We start from the raw sequence: 13999 nt of genomic DNA on the forward strand, positions 1-13999 counted from the left end.
CTCCGAGCGCTCCTCGAGTTGAGCGCCCGCCGCAGCGTATTGCCTGGGGCCGCGCTTGAATCGAAAGGGTCTGAAAGACACCCGGCCTGCGCCAAGCCAGCTGCAAGTCTCCCCTGGGCCTCCAGAGGGCGGCCTCGGGCGACTAACTTTCTTCTCTCTGTGTGTGTCTATGTACAAAGCAGGCTTCCCTCGAGGGGCGGCTGTTGCTTTAAGCTGGCCCTGGAGCGAGCGGAGAGGGGAAGCCAGAAGCTGCGCGGCGGGCCCCGGAGGTCCTTTCCCCCTGCGGAGAAACAAAACCACCTACGGGCAGCAAGAGCAGCAGCAGGAGGAAGAAGAAGGAGGAGAGCGTGTGCGAGTTTCGGATCCGCTCGGCTCCCGCCTTAAGCGCCCCGCATTGAATCAGCGCGTGGAGCTCGAGAGCTCCTCGGCTGCGCTTGCCTCGGGCACTTGCGCGACGCTGCTTCTCCGCCTTGGATCGCAAGCAGAGGAAGAAGAAAAGCGCTGACAGATAAAGGCAGCAAGCCGCCGCCGCCGCCGCCACCCCCCACCCCTGCGCCGCCGCCGCTCCGCGTTGACAGGCAGCGGGAGCAACAGCAGCGGCCGCGGCAGCCCTCCCTGCACGCGCGCGCGCAACACACACAAGACGCACACAAGACACACACACTCACTCAGGACACACACCGAGAGAGCCCGCCAGCCCTGGAGGAGGAAGGCAAGCCAGGAGCGGAGGGCAGCGGGGCCAAGCCGCAGCCCAGGAACTAAGGAAGGGCCGCCACTTCTCTGCACGGGCATCATGTGGGTCTGTTTGTAAGAGGGGTTGGGGGGCCAGATCCCCTCTCTTCGCCTCCCCCCCTCGCTCTCCCTCCCCTCCCCCTAGCACAGGCGGCCACACACACGCACACACACACACACACACACCCCGACCGGGAGGAGGCGGCGGCGGCGAGGGAGCCGCAGAGGCCGCTGGAATAATAAGAGAATTGATTGTGAAAAAGGAAAGCAGAAGAAATATTTCCTGGCAAGATGGCCGACTTGGAGGCTGTGCTCGCCGATGTGAGCTACTTGATGGCTATGGAGAAAAGTAAATCCACTCCGGCAGCCCGGGCCAGCAAGAAGATCGTGCTACCTGAGCCGAGGTGAGCCCGGCAAGGGGGGCAGGCGGAGGGGGCAGGTGCGGCGCCGGGGCCCCGCGCGAGGCGCGCCGGGCTTAGGATGGGCGCTGGGTGTTTGTGTACGCGAGCGAGCGCATGAATGGGTCTGTATATGACTGAGCTTCGCTCTTCTGAAATGCACTGAGCCGACTTGCCCTTGGCCCAAGCAGCAGGGACCGTGATCTACCCCGTCCATGTAGCGGGGTGGAAAGAGGGCTCGCTAAAGCGGCGTCTTTCCGTGTACGTGGTTGTGTTGATATAGTGTGGGCATGATGATGGATTGTCAGGGTGTCCTGTCTCTGCTTCCTGATTCTTCATTTGGCTGCTCAGATCCTTGGAGATCATTCCCCCAGTACCTCTTGCAGTAGCAAACCCCCTCCTTCTGTGTTTTTCCCTACTCACACGTCACAATTCCACCCACCCCAACACAAACACACATAGTGATTCTCTCTGTGTATGTGTAATATGCAGTTGTGTTAACCACAGCAGAAAAGCAGGCTAGTAAATCAGGCTGTATATATGCCTATATAGTGCTTTTTTCTGAGCAGTCCAGCAGCTGTGTTGCTGAGTGTTAGGAGGAGCATACAGCTTGGCTCTGGCAGTGCCTGGAGTCGAGTCGGCCTCAAGATGCCCTAACCACTGTCTTCTGTTTTGGGTGGGTGGTTTTTGTTTTTGAAAATCTGTCTGTACAGACCTGTGCAATCCAGCGCTGTGCCTTGGTAATGTGCTGTTAGATAGCGACCAGGCCTTTGCCCACCTTGCAGCTGCCCTGAGTTGAAGCAGGAACTGGGGCTGCACAAACAACGTTGCAAGCGTGCGCAAATGCAGTGCAAGGTCACCACCGTGCAGATAAGGGGAAATGTGTTGGGCAGGGGCTCTGCTTCATGTAAGGGCATTTTCTTGCTGGGAGACGCAAGTGGGAGCATTAAGTCAAAAAATCTGACTGGTCATCCAGGTGGGTCAAAGGTGCTTTGGTTTCGGCCAACCAACCCTTAACTCTGCTTCCTGGCAGCAGTTACCAAGGGCAACAGGGTGGGGCCTGACAAGCATCCTGCACCTTCAGCACATGGGCAAATGGAGGCCTTCCTCGCTCTCCTTTCTTCCCTTCCACCTCCCATGTGACATCTGGCTTACCCTACCCTTCCCTGTTCTAGCCAATAACCTTGGGTTGTCCCCATTGTAGGAGAAGTCTCTTCAAGCAGAACTGCTCCCCTGCCACTGAAGGCAGGATGGAGGGTCTCTGAGAAAGCTCCAAAGGGCCCCTTTCCGCAAGAAATGGCAAGCGGCCCTTTCAGAGGATGATGCAGATGTGTTACCATGGCGATGCCTGAAAGCCCCAGCAGCCTCTGTGCTCTTTTCCCCCACACACGGTTGCTGGTTTTGGTATGGATGTGCCCACATGGGAACTTTGGGTGAAGTTCCATAGCCTTTGGAGGAAATAATTTTGGGATGCATAGTGACGGTCCAGAGAGCAGCCCCTTCACTTGCATCACATCTCAGCTAATAGTTGCTCACTGGCAACCCCCCTGCCTGCCCGAGTCACATCCCTGAGTCCAGTTTAAGAGAACTGTCTTGGGGTGGCAGAATTTAAGCCATCGTTTGCCCTTCTGCCCCTCCCTCATCTCTTTCTGCACCACTTGTGATGACAGTGTAACTGCTGCTGCCTTCTCCTCCTTTCCTCTTCCTCAAAGTACACCAGGGAGGCCTTCAATTCTCCCAGCTCAATAGCCATCTATTTGGGGGGCAGGAGAGGGAGTAGGGGAGTGAAAGGCAATATTGACAATATATCTACACATAGGAGGTACTTGTGAAATTTGGCTTTTAGGAAATTGAGCATTTTATCTGTTAAAGAGCTGGGGAGAGCTAAGGGGTCAGATTACCAATTAGGGAAGCAAGACTATGCCCTAGAAGAAGACTAAGGATTAAGAGGCGTACATGGAGGTCTTGCTGTGATCACAGCACAGGGGTCTTATTGATAGCTTACTGATAGGCAGAAATAAGATAGCTGGAATGGTAAGGAAAGCATGGGGAGGAGTGTCAAGGATATGTACAGAATTTCATTTGTTTGGATTCAAGACATCTGCTGAAAACATGCATTGGAGACTTCTTCTTCCCATTAGCTAGGAAGGATCAGATACATCTCTTCTGCACATCTCACTGTGGGAACCTTGCTGGGGAACTTCTAAAGTGTGGCCCCATAAATTTTGCCCGGGAAGCTGATTTGGAGCAGGAAGAGAACAGGGTAATTCCAGAACAGGTTAATTCAGGCAGAAGCTGAAGAAATTCTTAGTTCCCCTAATCTGAATGTGTAATAACATGTAGATCTTTTGGTACAGCCCAATAGAAATCACGTGGAGGCGGAAACTGGGTTTGGGTGATGAGCAGAGTGTGTGTTTTACATTAAAATATGCAAGTCAATATATTTGCATATTTATTTTTTGCATAATTTGCTCTGTTCCTAGCAGTCATGGGAGGCAGTGCAGGGAAGCAGTGCAGGGCACAGAATCCCCACCTCTTGACCACTAGAAATTTGACTCATCCTCCCTCTGGCCTTGCACACATATACTGTTGTAGATCAAAAAGACAAGAAACTTGCTTTTTTTTTTAATGAAAAGCAAGATTTGGGTGCCCAAGTATAATTTATTTACTTGCCTTGCATGATATCGTCTTGGCACAGCATACATAGTCCTGTTCACAAATCACATTACCTTGCTTCTCAGAGACAGAGCATTCACTCTCAGACGCTCCATAGGAAGGTGAGACTTAACAGAAACCGCAAGCAGTGTGGCCCTAGCATACGTTATCTTTCATCATTGTTGCTTTGCTGGTGGTTGACCTAACAGCTTCCGTGTGTGTGTCTGTCTTGAAACATAAGGGACATACAAATCACACCCTTGGAGCCTAGGTGGTGCCTCCAGTTTTTTTCATGGGCTATCTATTGGAATTGGGACAAAAATGCAGATACATCCTCAGGAAGTTGTCCAGGATTGGAACAATAGAAGGATGGAGATTCTAGAGCAGTGGTGAGGAATCTAGTGCCCCCCAGATGTCGATGTACTCCAAATCCCATCAATTCCAGCTGGCACAGTCAATGCTCTGGGAGTTGTAGTCCAGCAACATCTGGAGGAGCACACCACCCCCCATCCCTGTTGTAAAGAGAGGGACATCAGCAAAATTGCCAAGGGTGCTGTTGGGTACTTAAAGAACTTGAGGCACAAACCCATGCCCCAAATTTCCATAGCCATTTGCATTGGCTAGCTTATATGTATTTAAGATGGTGGGTTTCTGATGCTTATCAGCATTGCATTTTGCAGTGTGCACAGCAAGTCAGTAAGAAGGGGGGGGGGTGAGTTTTTTAAAAGGAAGAAAAGGGCAGGAGATGCAGGCCAAGTGCAAACCTAGGTTTTGCCACCCCACCACATCTGGAACAGCACCCCTGAAAGTTGCTGAAGGGGCTGCATCCTCGTTCATTACTGCAAAAGCAGGAACATTCTGTTACATCTGTTACATTAATGTATGGCATTTATATGCCACTTCATCATTAGCATTTCTAGAAGGCATACATAAAAATAAAGCATACAGAGAATAAAACAGTAAAAAAAAAAATCACCATAAAAACAAACATAAATGCAAACCCTACCTTAAAATGCTTGCTGAAATAAGAAAGTCTGAGTCACATGCCTGAAGTCCAGCAATTTGTGTCTTACCTATCCTGTACGTAGTTCAGAGGCAGCATTTTATCTTCACAGCCACCCTTTGAAGGTAGATTAAATTTGGGATACAGCGACTTGCCCAGAGAGCTATCCGATGAGATTTGAGTCTCTGCTTCCCACCAACCAAGCTCACTGTGGCAGGGTCCTGGAGACAGGATCCTGAAGATCTGGAAGACTCTGTCTGCTCCCTCCTGGAATGTCTTTTATAGATTCTACACAGACATTCCAAGAGGGAGTGGAGGTAATGAAACTCGGAACTGCTGCCCATTCAAGATCTTGGGGGAATAAGATGTCTAAGGTTTTGTTTATTACGGTACATTGCGCCATACTTCTCTCCAAAGGAGCTGAGGGGCACACACATTGTATGCGGGGTGGTTTAGGTTGTGTGTGTGTTTGACTAACCACCGCCACTCTTCGAACTTCATGCCAAAGTGGAGAGTTGAGCTGAGGTTGCTCAGGGGTCGCTAATCTGTCACTCTCCACACATCGTTGGACTCCCATTGGCCCTAGCCGGCATGGCCAGTGGCCTGGGGTGTTGACAGTTGTACGCCATCCACATCTGGAGGACCACAGGTCCTCCCATTCCTCTTCCATATCGTGCAGAGCAGAATTGTGGGACAGGGATAGGAGGCCTCCCACAACCCCTATTATGGAGCACCCTGACTTTAAATCACTCCCATCGGTTTTCTCCGATAGGCTTCAACACACTAAACTTCCTGCCCGAGCAACCTCCTTGCCGGTGCAGCCTCTCATGTCCCTCCTCCTGCCAAAGTCAAGGCCCAGCTTCAAAGAAGAGCTGTCTCTCTGGTTTGTCTGCCAGGAAATGACGTCACCTTTGGTTGCAATAGGCTATTTGGGTCTGCTGCAAAGTAAGAAACTGCAGCACATAGGAGAATCAGGGTGACCTGCGTCCTGCTGACCCGCCACGGCACCCTCTACACGCTCTGCCTTTTTGTGCAGGTTTTATAGCGGAACTAGGAATGTGTCGGAGCCAAGGTGGTTGTGACATTTGTGAGAGGGGAGAATTCAGCTTTGGTAAAAGGGCAGGGGATTAAAAAGGGGGGTGGGGAGGAAGTGTCTCCTTTGCTGGTTGCTGCACGACAGTGTTGTTTTTCCTGTTAAGGGAACCAAACTATTTTTTTCTGTGCATTCATTTCCTTTTTCTGCGCTTGGATATGAAGCCAGTCAGTGTTCCCTGAAGTCAGGCTCGCTCTAGCCTGACAATCTACAAGAGCATACAGAAAAAAAAAATAATAAACCAGCTCAGATGCCCAGGGATACTAGCAGGCAACTTCCCACTTCCTCCCCAATGGCCTTTAAGCGAACAAGAGCATTGTCAACAGCTGGCTGATTATTTATAGTACTAACTGCCTCTCATTAAGTCTCTGTGCAAGAGGAACTCGAGGGAGCTGACATTCTCCATAGGCCTTCCCGGTTGTTAACTAATGCTCTCTTTTTTTCCTAAGGGGGAAAACTGAGGCAGGAAAAAGAGGGCACTAGGACCAGTTCTCTCAGACCTTATCTGACCGAGGTTAACTTCAGTGACTGAATTTTTGGAATTGGTCTTGTAAACAACACAAAATTTACAAGCTCAGGATTGTTCCCCCACCCCCTCTGCAGACTGAAATGCACATACAGGCTTGTGGCTTAAACCTTTTTTTTTTTAACCGTCCTTTCCTGGTTGCCTAGAACAGATGCTTGTTTGCCACAAGTGACCATGCTAGTTGCTTTTTAGAAGCCTGGCCTATATAGATGTGCTGCTTTTCCATGGAGCAAAGGTAGTCAACCTAGTGCCCTCCAGATTGTGATAGGGCTACAAGTCCCAGCATGTGTGGCCATGCTGGCTGGGGCTGGTGGGAGTTGGAATCAGGCAATTTCCAGAGGGGATGATGTTGGGCTACTTGGTTTGATGCTATGAGTCCCAAGTTCAAGTCTCCGCTTAGCTGCTGCTATAAAAGGAATGACTTGCCTACCTTACCAGGACACTGTGAGAATAACCAGATAATGAGTGTGAATTCCTTTTCTGCACAAGGCATTTTATGTAATGATATTAATGCTATCATTCAACTGGACCTGCCCCCTGGAGATGGTTGTTATGGAGATGCTTGAGACACATTATCCCAGGCCCATAACAGCAGCAGGCACCAGAAAACACAGCCATCAATCATCCTTCCAAGACGTGTCTGTCTTAGGCATGGGGATCTCTCCCCCATCCCCCATCCCCCATCCCCCATGGCTCACTAGTTTCAGGAGCAGGAGTTTCTGGGGGGCGGGGGAAAGACACATTCAGTCTAAATGGTTGAAGTAGGTCCTGTTTTTCAGTGCCCTGATATTTAATTTGCAGAATCCAAGGGGAAAAAATCTGCCCTCCACAATGGGAAAGTGTCTCTTCAGCCCGATCACACTCTCCCCTTCAGAGGCACCCCTTACATTAAGCTCCCATAGCTCCTATAATACTACTAATTCCCAGAAGCCCCATTCAGAGCCAGCCCACCACCCCATTTAATCCATGGACTGCAACAGCAGCAACTACTGTATGGTTGTTCCTGCTGCAGACCACATTGGGCACCTTTCCATTGCCATTCAGGGAGGATGCCGTGGCCTCTCTAGGCTAAGCATCCCGATCTCTTTGTCCTCCATTCAGATATTTAAAAGGTACCCAGATGAAGGGCTGTTTATTTAGTCAGCACACTCGAGCAATGTCACCCCCCCTCCCTGTTCCCTCTCCCCCCCCCCACTGCAGACGGTAACACTTCCAGGCGGGCCAGGAGTGAGTTGAGTGTCTGAAAAATGTTCCACATGTAAAACTAGAAAAGCAGTGTGCATGTCAGGGCGAAAGGATGCAGTCTTATTGGGCTCGGTTTTCTCTGAGGAGTTTTTCATTCCCATCCGGGAGCATTCAAAATGTCACCCACCCCCACCCTCTCACCTGCAACCTGAAATGGAATAGTCCAAGATAGCCTTCCCCAGCCTATACAAAGTGGAAGGGCTGCATAATTCTTTCCGTAGCAAAGTGGGGGTGGTGGGGTTGGGTTTCTGTGGAAAAACGGTGGGCAGGAAAAGGGTTAAGCAGTGATTCCAGTTCTCTAAACCTTCTCTTCTTCCCAAAGTTACTTTTTCATAAGAAAGGGGTGGGGGACCTGTGACCCTTCAGGCCCTGGGGTCCAAACTCCCATCATCTCTGTCCCTTGGCCATGCTGGTTGAGGATGATGGGAGTTTGCAAGTCCAGCATCACCAGGAGGGCAGCAGGTTGAGGAATGCTAGTCTAAGGAAAGCTTTACCAATTGACTGACAGACTTGGGACCTCAGCCATTATTGGACTACAGCTCCCATCATCCCTGACCACTGGTCCTGCTAGCTAGGGATGATGGAAGTTGTAGTCCAACAGCAGCTGAGGACCCAAGTTTGAGAAACACTGCATTAATTGGTCCTGACTGACTTACCAAGTATCTCATGCAAGTGGTGCAAACTATCACAGAATGTTGGTGCCACAGTCACAGCATTTTCACCATTATTGTGCCACCTGCACTGCTTCTCATTCATTCCAACCTGCAATGAGGATCCGTACAGTCAGTATGTGGATTGTGGGTGTTGGGAATGCTGACTCAGTACACTTGTCAAGTGATACGGTAATCTGCGTCTTCCATCATCTGACAAGTACTTCTTACACAAGCTTCCATCTCGAAAGGTACCCGTGCTGCAAATTGAAGCATGCTTTCTGGGGAGCAAACCCCCTTGAAGTCAATGGGGCTTCTTCCTTCCAGGTGAACATGGTCAGGAAAAAATGGTTGAGAGTGATTCGGTGGCATTTCCAAATAAATGCATTTAGGATTAGGATTTCTGCCTCCATTGTCAGAGGCAATGTGCTTGGAATCCCACGTGGAAAGAATGCTCTTGTGCCCAGGACCTTCTTGAGGTGTTCCTACTGCCATGTGGCTGGCCACTGTGACAACAGAATGCTGGGCTAGAGGGAGACTGTTGCCCTTACCCTGCAATGGCCCTCTTGCTCAGGAGCTTCCTCTTAGCTGCTTACGCTGAGTCAATTAAAATTTTCTCCATAGAAGGGCTATGTGTGCTGCTTAACCAGCTAAATATCCACAGGAGAAGCCAGGTCATAGCCCAGCTCTGAAAAATGGCACACGACTCCAAAAGAGAGTTCCAGTTCTTTGTAATACATTAACCCAGCATGAACCCCTGTCTCATGGCCAGACCGTCTATAGCATTTTCCAGGCTGCCAGCTACCGGGTCTTGCCAACTCATCTTTGAGATTAGTCATTGTACTTTGGGACCTTGGAATTTCAGGTTCATTTTCAACCCAAAAGGTGCTCTTTCCTAATTATTTGCCTGGCATTCTCTCTCTCTCTCTCTCTCTCTCTCTCTCTCTCTCTGTGTGTGTGTGTGTGTGTGTGTCTTTCTTGGTCACTTTTTAAAATTAACCACCCAGGAGGACAAAACAAACACGGCGACTAAAAACCCAGAATGTATTCAGAACAATGCTTCCAAGATCCAATGTATTATTCCCGCTGCTTCTCTAGCCAGGAGCCTGTCCGTCCACACTCAGACCACCGTCCTCCTGTCCCTCCTGCTTTTTGATGAACCTTCATTTTCTGTTTAGACTTTTAAATTGGCTTCTCTTCCAAATTGCCCAGATGCAGATGCCATTCTAAGAGCCCCAGCTCTTCTTTAAGACAAGAAACAGACCTCTGTTCGTTCACCTGCTAGAATGACTGGCTGCCTTTGTAATCTTCCTGTACCTGGCTCCACTTAGCCCCAGATAAAAACACAGTCTCCTTTAAACAGCTGGTTGGTCTTAATTCATGAATGAAATGTCGGCTATCCAGTGCTGGATCCTTACTGACCCAAAATCTCTTGAGATAAGTGTCTTTTATCTGCAGGCTTCCTGTGATAATAAGGGGGGGGGGTTGCAGCAAAAACAACAAAGGGTATTGTAGCATCTTAAATACTACATTTGCTATCCTTTAAGGTACTACAAAACTGCTCATATAATAAGACTTTACCCCCTCTCCGCACCACACCCCCACTTTCTAAACATGTTCTTGGTTCCTCCTCCTAGAGCAGATTTAGGGGGCACAGCAGGAAGAGAGGAGGGGGAAGTCTGCTGCACAAGTGGACCTCATTCTGCACATGCAACAGCTTAGCTGGATCCTGCCCTTGTTGTTTTCAGGGCAGGCATGGCAAACCTTTGTCCCTCCACATGTGGTTGGACTCCTATCAGGCCCAGACAGCGTAGCCAGCGGTCAAGGATGATGGGAACTGGAGTCCGGCAGCATATGGAAGGTCACAATCTCCCCACCCCCTGCTTTGAGGGAATAGGCCGAGCTGAGAAGCTTCACCCTTGTTAACTTCCCTCACGTGCCTTTTCTCTTGGCAGTATCCGCAGCGTTATGCAGAAATACTTGGAAGACCGGGGTGAGGTGACCTTTGACAAGATATTTTCTCAGAAGATTGGTGAGTAGCAGAGCCTCTGCAGGGGTCATGAGTTCAGGCAAGACCAGCTTGCCTGTGCTCCGGTTAGCCAGGAGTCAACGCCAGTGAGAAGAAATAGGGGGGCAGAAGGAGGGCCTCCTTTTTAAAAGGGCTGTGGTGGGATTGGATATCTGCGGAGTTGTGATGGAAGCTACTTGCTGCATACTCAGTCTTCCCCTTAGGAATCCAGCTTCTGGCCTGGAAAGTGCTGCTGTGCTTTGGCCGCAGGGGCCGGTGCTGCAGATGCAACTTCTTTTGTCACTTGCTCCTTCTCTGGAGTTGGGGAACGCTTGGCCCCTGAATTTGTCCTTACCATCCAGCCCTTGGAAAGGCCAGTCGCCTTCTTCATTCAGATCAGGAGTTAACAAGTCTTCTCCTTCTCTAGGGTGGCCCTATGCAAAGAAAGCCAGTGATCCTGTATCTATTAATGAGGATTTTTTTTGGAAAGTGCATAGCTCTGCAAGGGCGGCAGTTGCTGTGCCAGCTCAAATTATCTTGTCCAAATTAAGTTAATAAGTCCCTGTCCTGCCTTGGGTCTGGTCAACTCTGGATCCCAGGCTGGTGCTGTAGAGCAGGGGTGGGCAGACTTTGGTCAATCCACTTTCTCCTCTACCAGAATTTCCAAGATTGACCAACCCAGGCCAGGTGTAAGATACCCAGAGTTAGAATTAATAAACAAAGGGTGCTACTGAGCACATTTGGAGCCCAGGAATTTGTTTCCAGCACCATTTTGGGCAAATGTCCAGTCTCAGTTAGCTTTCTTCATTTCAGCAGCCTAATTTTGATTTTGGGGGGTGGGTGGGTCATTTTGTTCTTGCTAGTTGCTCAAGAATTGGGAGTCAGAACCCCTGAGGATCTACTGCAGGTCACCCAGAGATCTCCCAGTAGATTGTAATCTACTGTCTCTTCCCCCCACCCTCGCCTTGTTCTCAAGCCTGAGCTGAGATCTGTGAGCAGCTGAGCTGAGATCTGTACAAATGAATTGGGGAAGGGGGTATTGCTGAGGTCGATGAGGAAATTCTGCTTCCTCTTGTGCGGCCTGCAACGGTTCCCCGTTCCAGCTTCCATTAGTTGTTTGCAGGACAATTGCTTCACTTGAGGGATATTGGAAGAGAAGAGGGTTCAAAGCTTCTGGACTGGCTCACATGTGAGAATGTTCTGCCTCCAGGAAGGGGGTGGAGCTGCAGACCTTGCATTTGAATGTGGCCCTGTAGGCCCATCTTTCTGGCCCTCAGGCTTCTTCCTAGGCCACAGTATATCGCTAGGCCACCCCTCACAGGCCCTGCTGCCCCCACCCTTGACAATGCCTCTCTTGAGTGCCTGAATGAAGAAGTGTAATTACTCCAGCAGAGAATCTGGACCTGATGGAATTCCCCTTCCATGCAGCTCTTCAAGAAGCCTTTTAGAAAATAAGAGTGTCAGCTTTTTCTGGCAAGGCTCCTGCGCTGTTAGCAGCTGTGTGAGAAGTAAAAAATGCAGCTCATGTAGCTTTTTCTCCCTCATAGATTGAAATGTACAGGCTGGTGGGGAGAGGGGACAACAACACACTTTCGCTGCTGAATTTCTGCCTGTCATCTTGCTGAAGGCACAGAAGCCTGCCAGGAAGAAGGAAAATAAAATTCCACACCCTGCCACTTACTCCTTTAAAAAAACCAAAACAAAACAGAATACTCTAGAGCACTGGTTCCCAATTAGCTAATTACGGAGGACCCCCTGTTTTTCAAAAGCCACGGACCCCTTACTTTTGACAATTTTGATGACTCTATGGTAGTTACCTCTGCAAAGCAATTTTTTGAACAAAATGTGGTGTAGCCCCTCATAAGCAAAGGACTTTAGGTATAATTTTAAAAAGCAGACTATAAAATTTGTGATACTACCATGCAAAAATGAAAAAAAAAATTAGTTGAGGTGGGGAGGCAAGGGATGGGGCCACAGACCCCCTGGGGATCCCCGGACCCCTAACTGGGAACCACTGCTCTAGAGGCACTGATGAGGTACATTTGGATAAATTAGGAGGAGAGCACAGGTTAGGAAGGGCTGTGTGGCTGCTGAGTGATGCTGGGCTGTTGTTGTCCATACTGAGCCCCGGAGGCATCTGCTTGCAAGGCTGTTTCTCCTTTTCAGTTACTACACCCCGCCCCAACAGGAAACACTCTTGCTTCCTCCCACACCCACAGCCACTTGTGGTTTCCTCATAATATCTCCCGCTTTCATCCCCTCTCTGCTCCCACCCCTCCTGGCTCTCCCTCCGCTCCTGGCTCCCCTTCTGCCTTCCCCACAGCCTCTTGCCTCTGCCTCTCACCTGGGGATAGCGCACAAGTAGGTTGGGGAAGCAGGTTTAGCACCAAGGAGCCGTTTAGCCACAAGCTGACATGGATCTTGATCCGTGTGCCCCTCCACTGTGTGTGTGTGTGGAGGGGGAGCAGAGTTGAGGCGGAAACTGGTGCACAGTATGCTTGAGAAATCTTCTCCAGGTGTGGGGATTGCCACCCTCCAACTGCCCCATTTCAGTTAGCTGAGGGAACCTGCGTCTCTGCAGGTTTTGTTGCTCTCCCAGTTCCCATCAGCCCCCCAGCCAGGGTGGCTAATGGTCAGGGATCATGGAGTTTGTAGTCAAGAACACCCAGAGGCAGACAGGTTATCCACCCCCTGCTATATATGGTACAGATGAGACTCATGCCTGCTTTGAATATATATTGAAGGTTACTGAAGGGGCCGCTTCACCCTGTATAAAATTTGCAAGGAATTTGCACACAGGCACCGTTCCGTGTAGCTTCAGTTATGCATCCAGAGGGAAGCTCTTCTTGATTGCTTATTATATGAGTGACATGTAGATCTCCTTCATGTTCCTATGTGGAAGTGCCTTCGGTTTGGGGACTTCTCTAACATACAACTCAGACATGAGTTATGACTAGTTTTCCCAGGGGGACCACGTGACTTAAGGCAAGCATGCGCAAAACAGTTACTTTTCTTTTCTTTTTTTAAAAAAGTGACCCTTCTCCTGTGCATTTAACAGCAGCCTGACATGCAGAAATTAAGAATGTGAACCCTTCTGAACTTTGTGGGGCTTACTTCTGAGTAGGCATGCATGGGATTGCACTGGGAATGGTGGGAGAAGCTTCTCCTGTATAAACCTACTGGGCATATTCCAAATCCCAGGGATATTGAATGTAGCTTATGAAACTGAAATGGTTATGCTTTCTTTCTTTTTTTTTTGCAAGATGAAAAGATTGAGATGTGCCTTCTTAGAAATATCAAAATCCCAGCTTGTTTTCTAGAAGTTTTCTGTAAAAAATAAATTGGATGACTATACCTGCTAGTTTTGTATAAGGAGAGACTCTTTGTCTCTGACAGTGGTGTAATGGGCAGAAATCACCAGTTGAAGATTTGTTTGGTTTGGTATGAAGATTCATGATGTTAAAAGCTTCAAACTCGTTGATTTCTTTCTCTTATGTTTGCTGTTAAAATCACAAAGCCCTTGTCCATAAAAAACAGGATTTGGTATTAATGGGCACTGGTATAGATGACTTTAAAAGCCAACTTAGATAAATTTGCATAGATCTTTGACTAGCTATCCACCATGATAGAAAAATGAAACCTCTATAATTGGAGTCAGTGTACTAAGTTTGGGGAATGTTTTTGGACTA

General features: G+C 49.1%; 1 protein-coding gene across 2 annotated transcripts in view; it reads left to right on the forward strand.

Moving 5' to 3' along the window:
• Positions 1–633: 633 nt before the first annotated feature.
• Positions 634–13999, forward strand: part of GRK2 (G protein-coupled receptor kinase 2) — a 38010-nt gene continuing 24644 nt past the window's right edge. The window contains exons 1-2 of one of the 2 annotated variants that reach the window (XM_081922716.1): positions 634–1136; positions 10258–10334. In XM_081922716.1, the coding sequence (XP_081778842.1) occupies positions 1024–1136; positions 10258–10334 (190 nt within the window). In that variant the 5' untranslated portion in view covers positions 634–1023. The remainder of the gene's footprint in view (positions 1137–10257; positions 10335–13999) is intronic. The other variant, XM_081922717.1, reaches the window with a different exon arrangement.

This window comes from Podarcis melisellensis, assembly GCF_964234715.1.
Source record: "Podarcis melisellensis genome assembly, chromosome: 1".
Lineage (NCBI taxonomy): Eukaryota > Metazoa > Chordata > Lepidosauria > Squamata > Lacertidae > Podarcis > Podarcis melisellensis.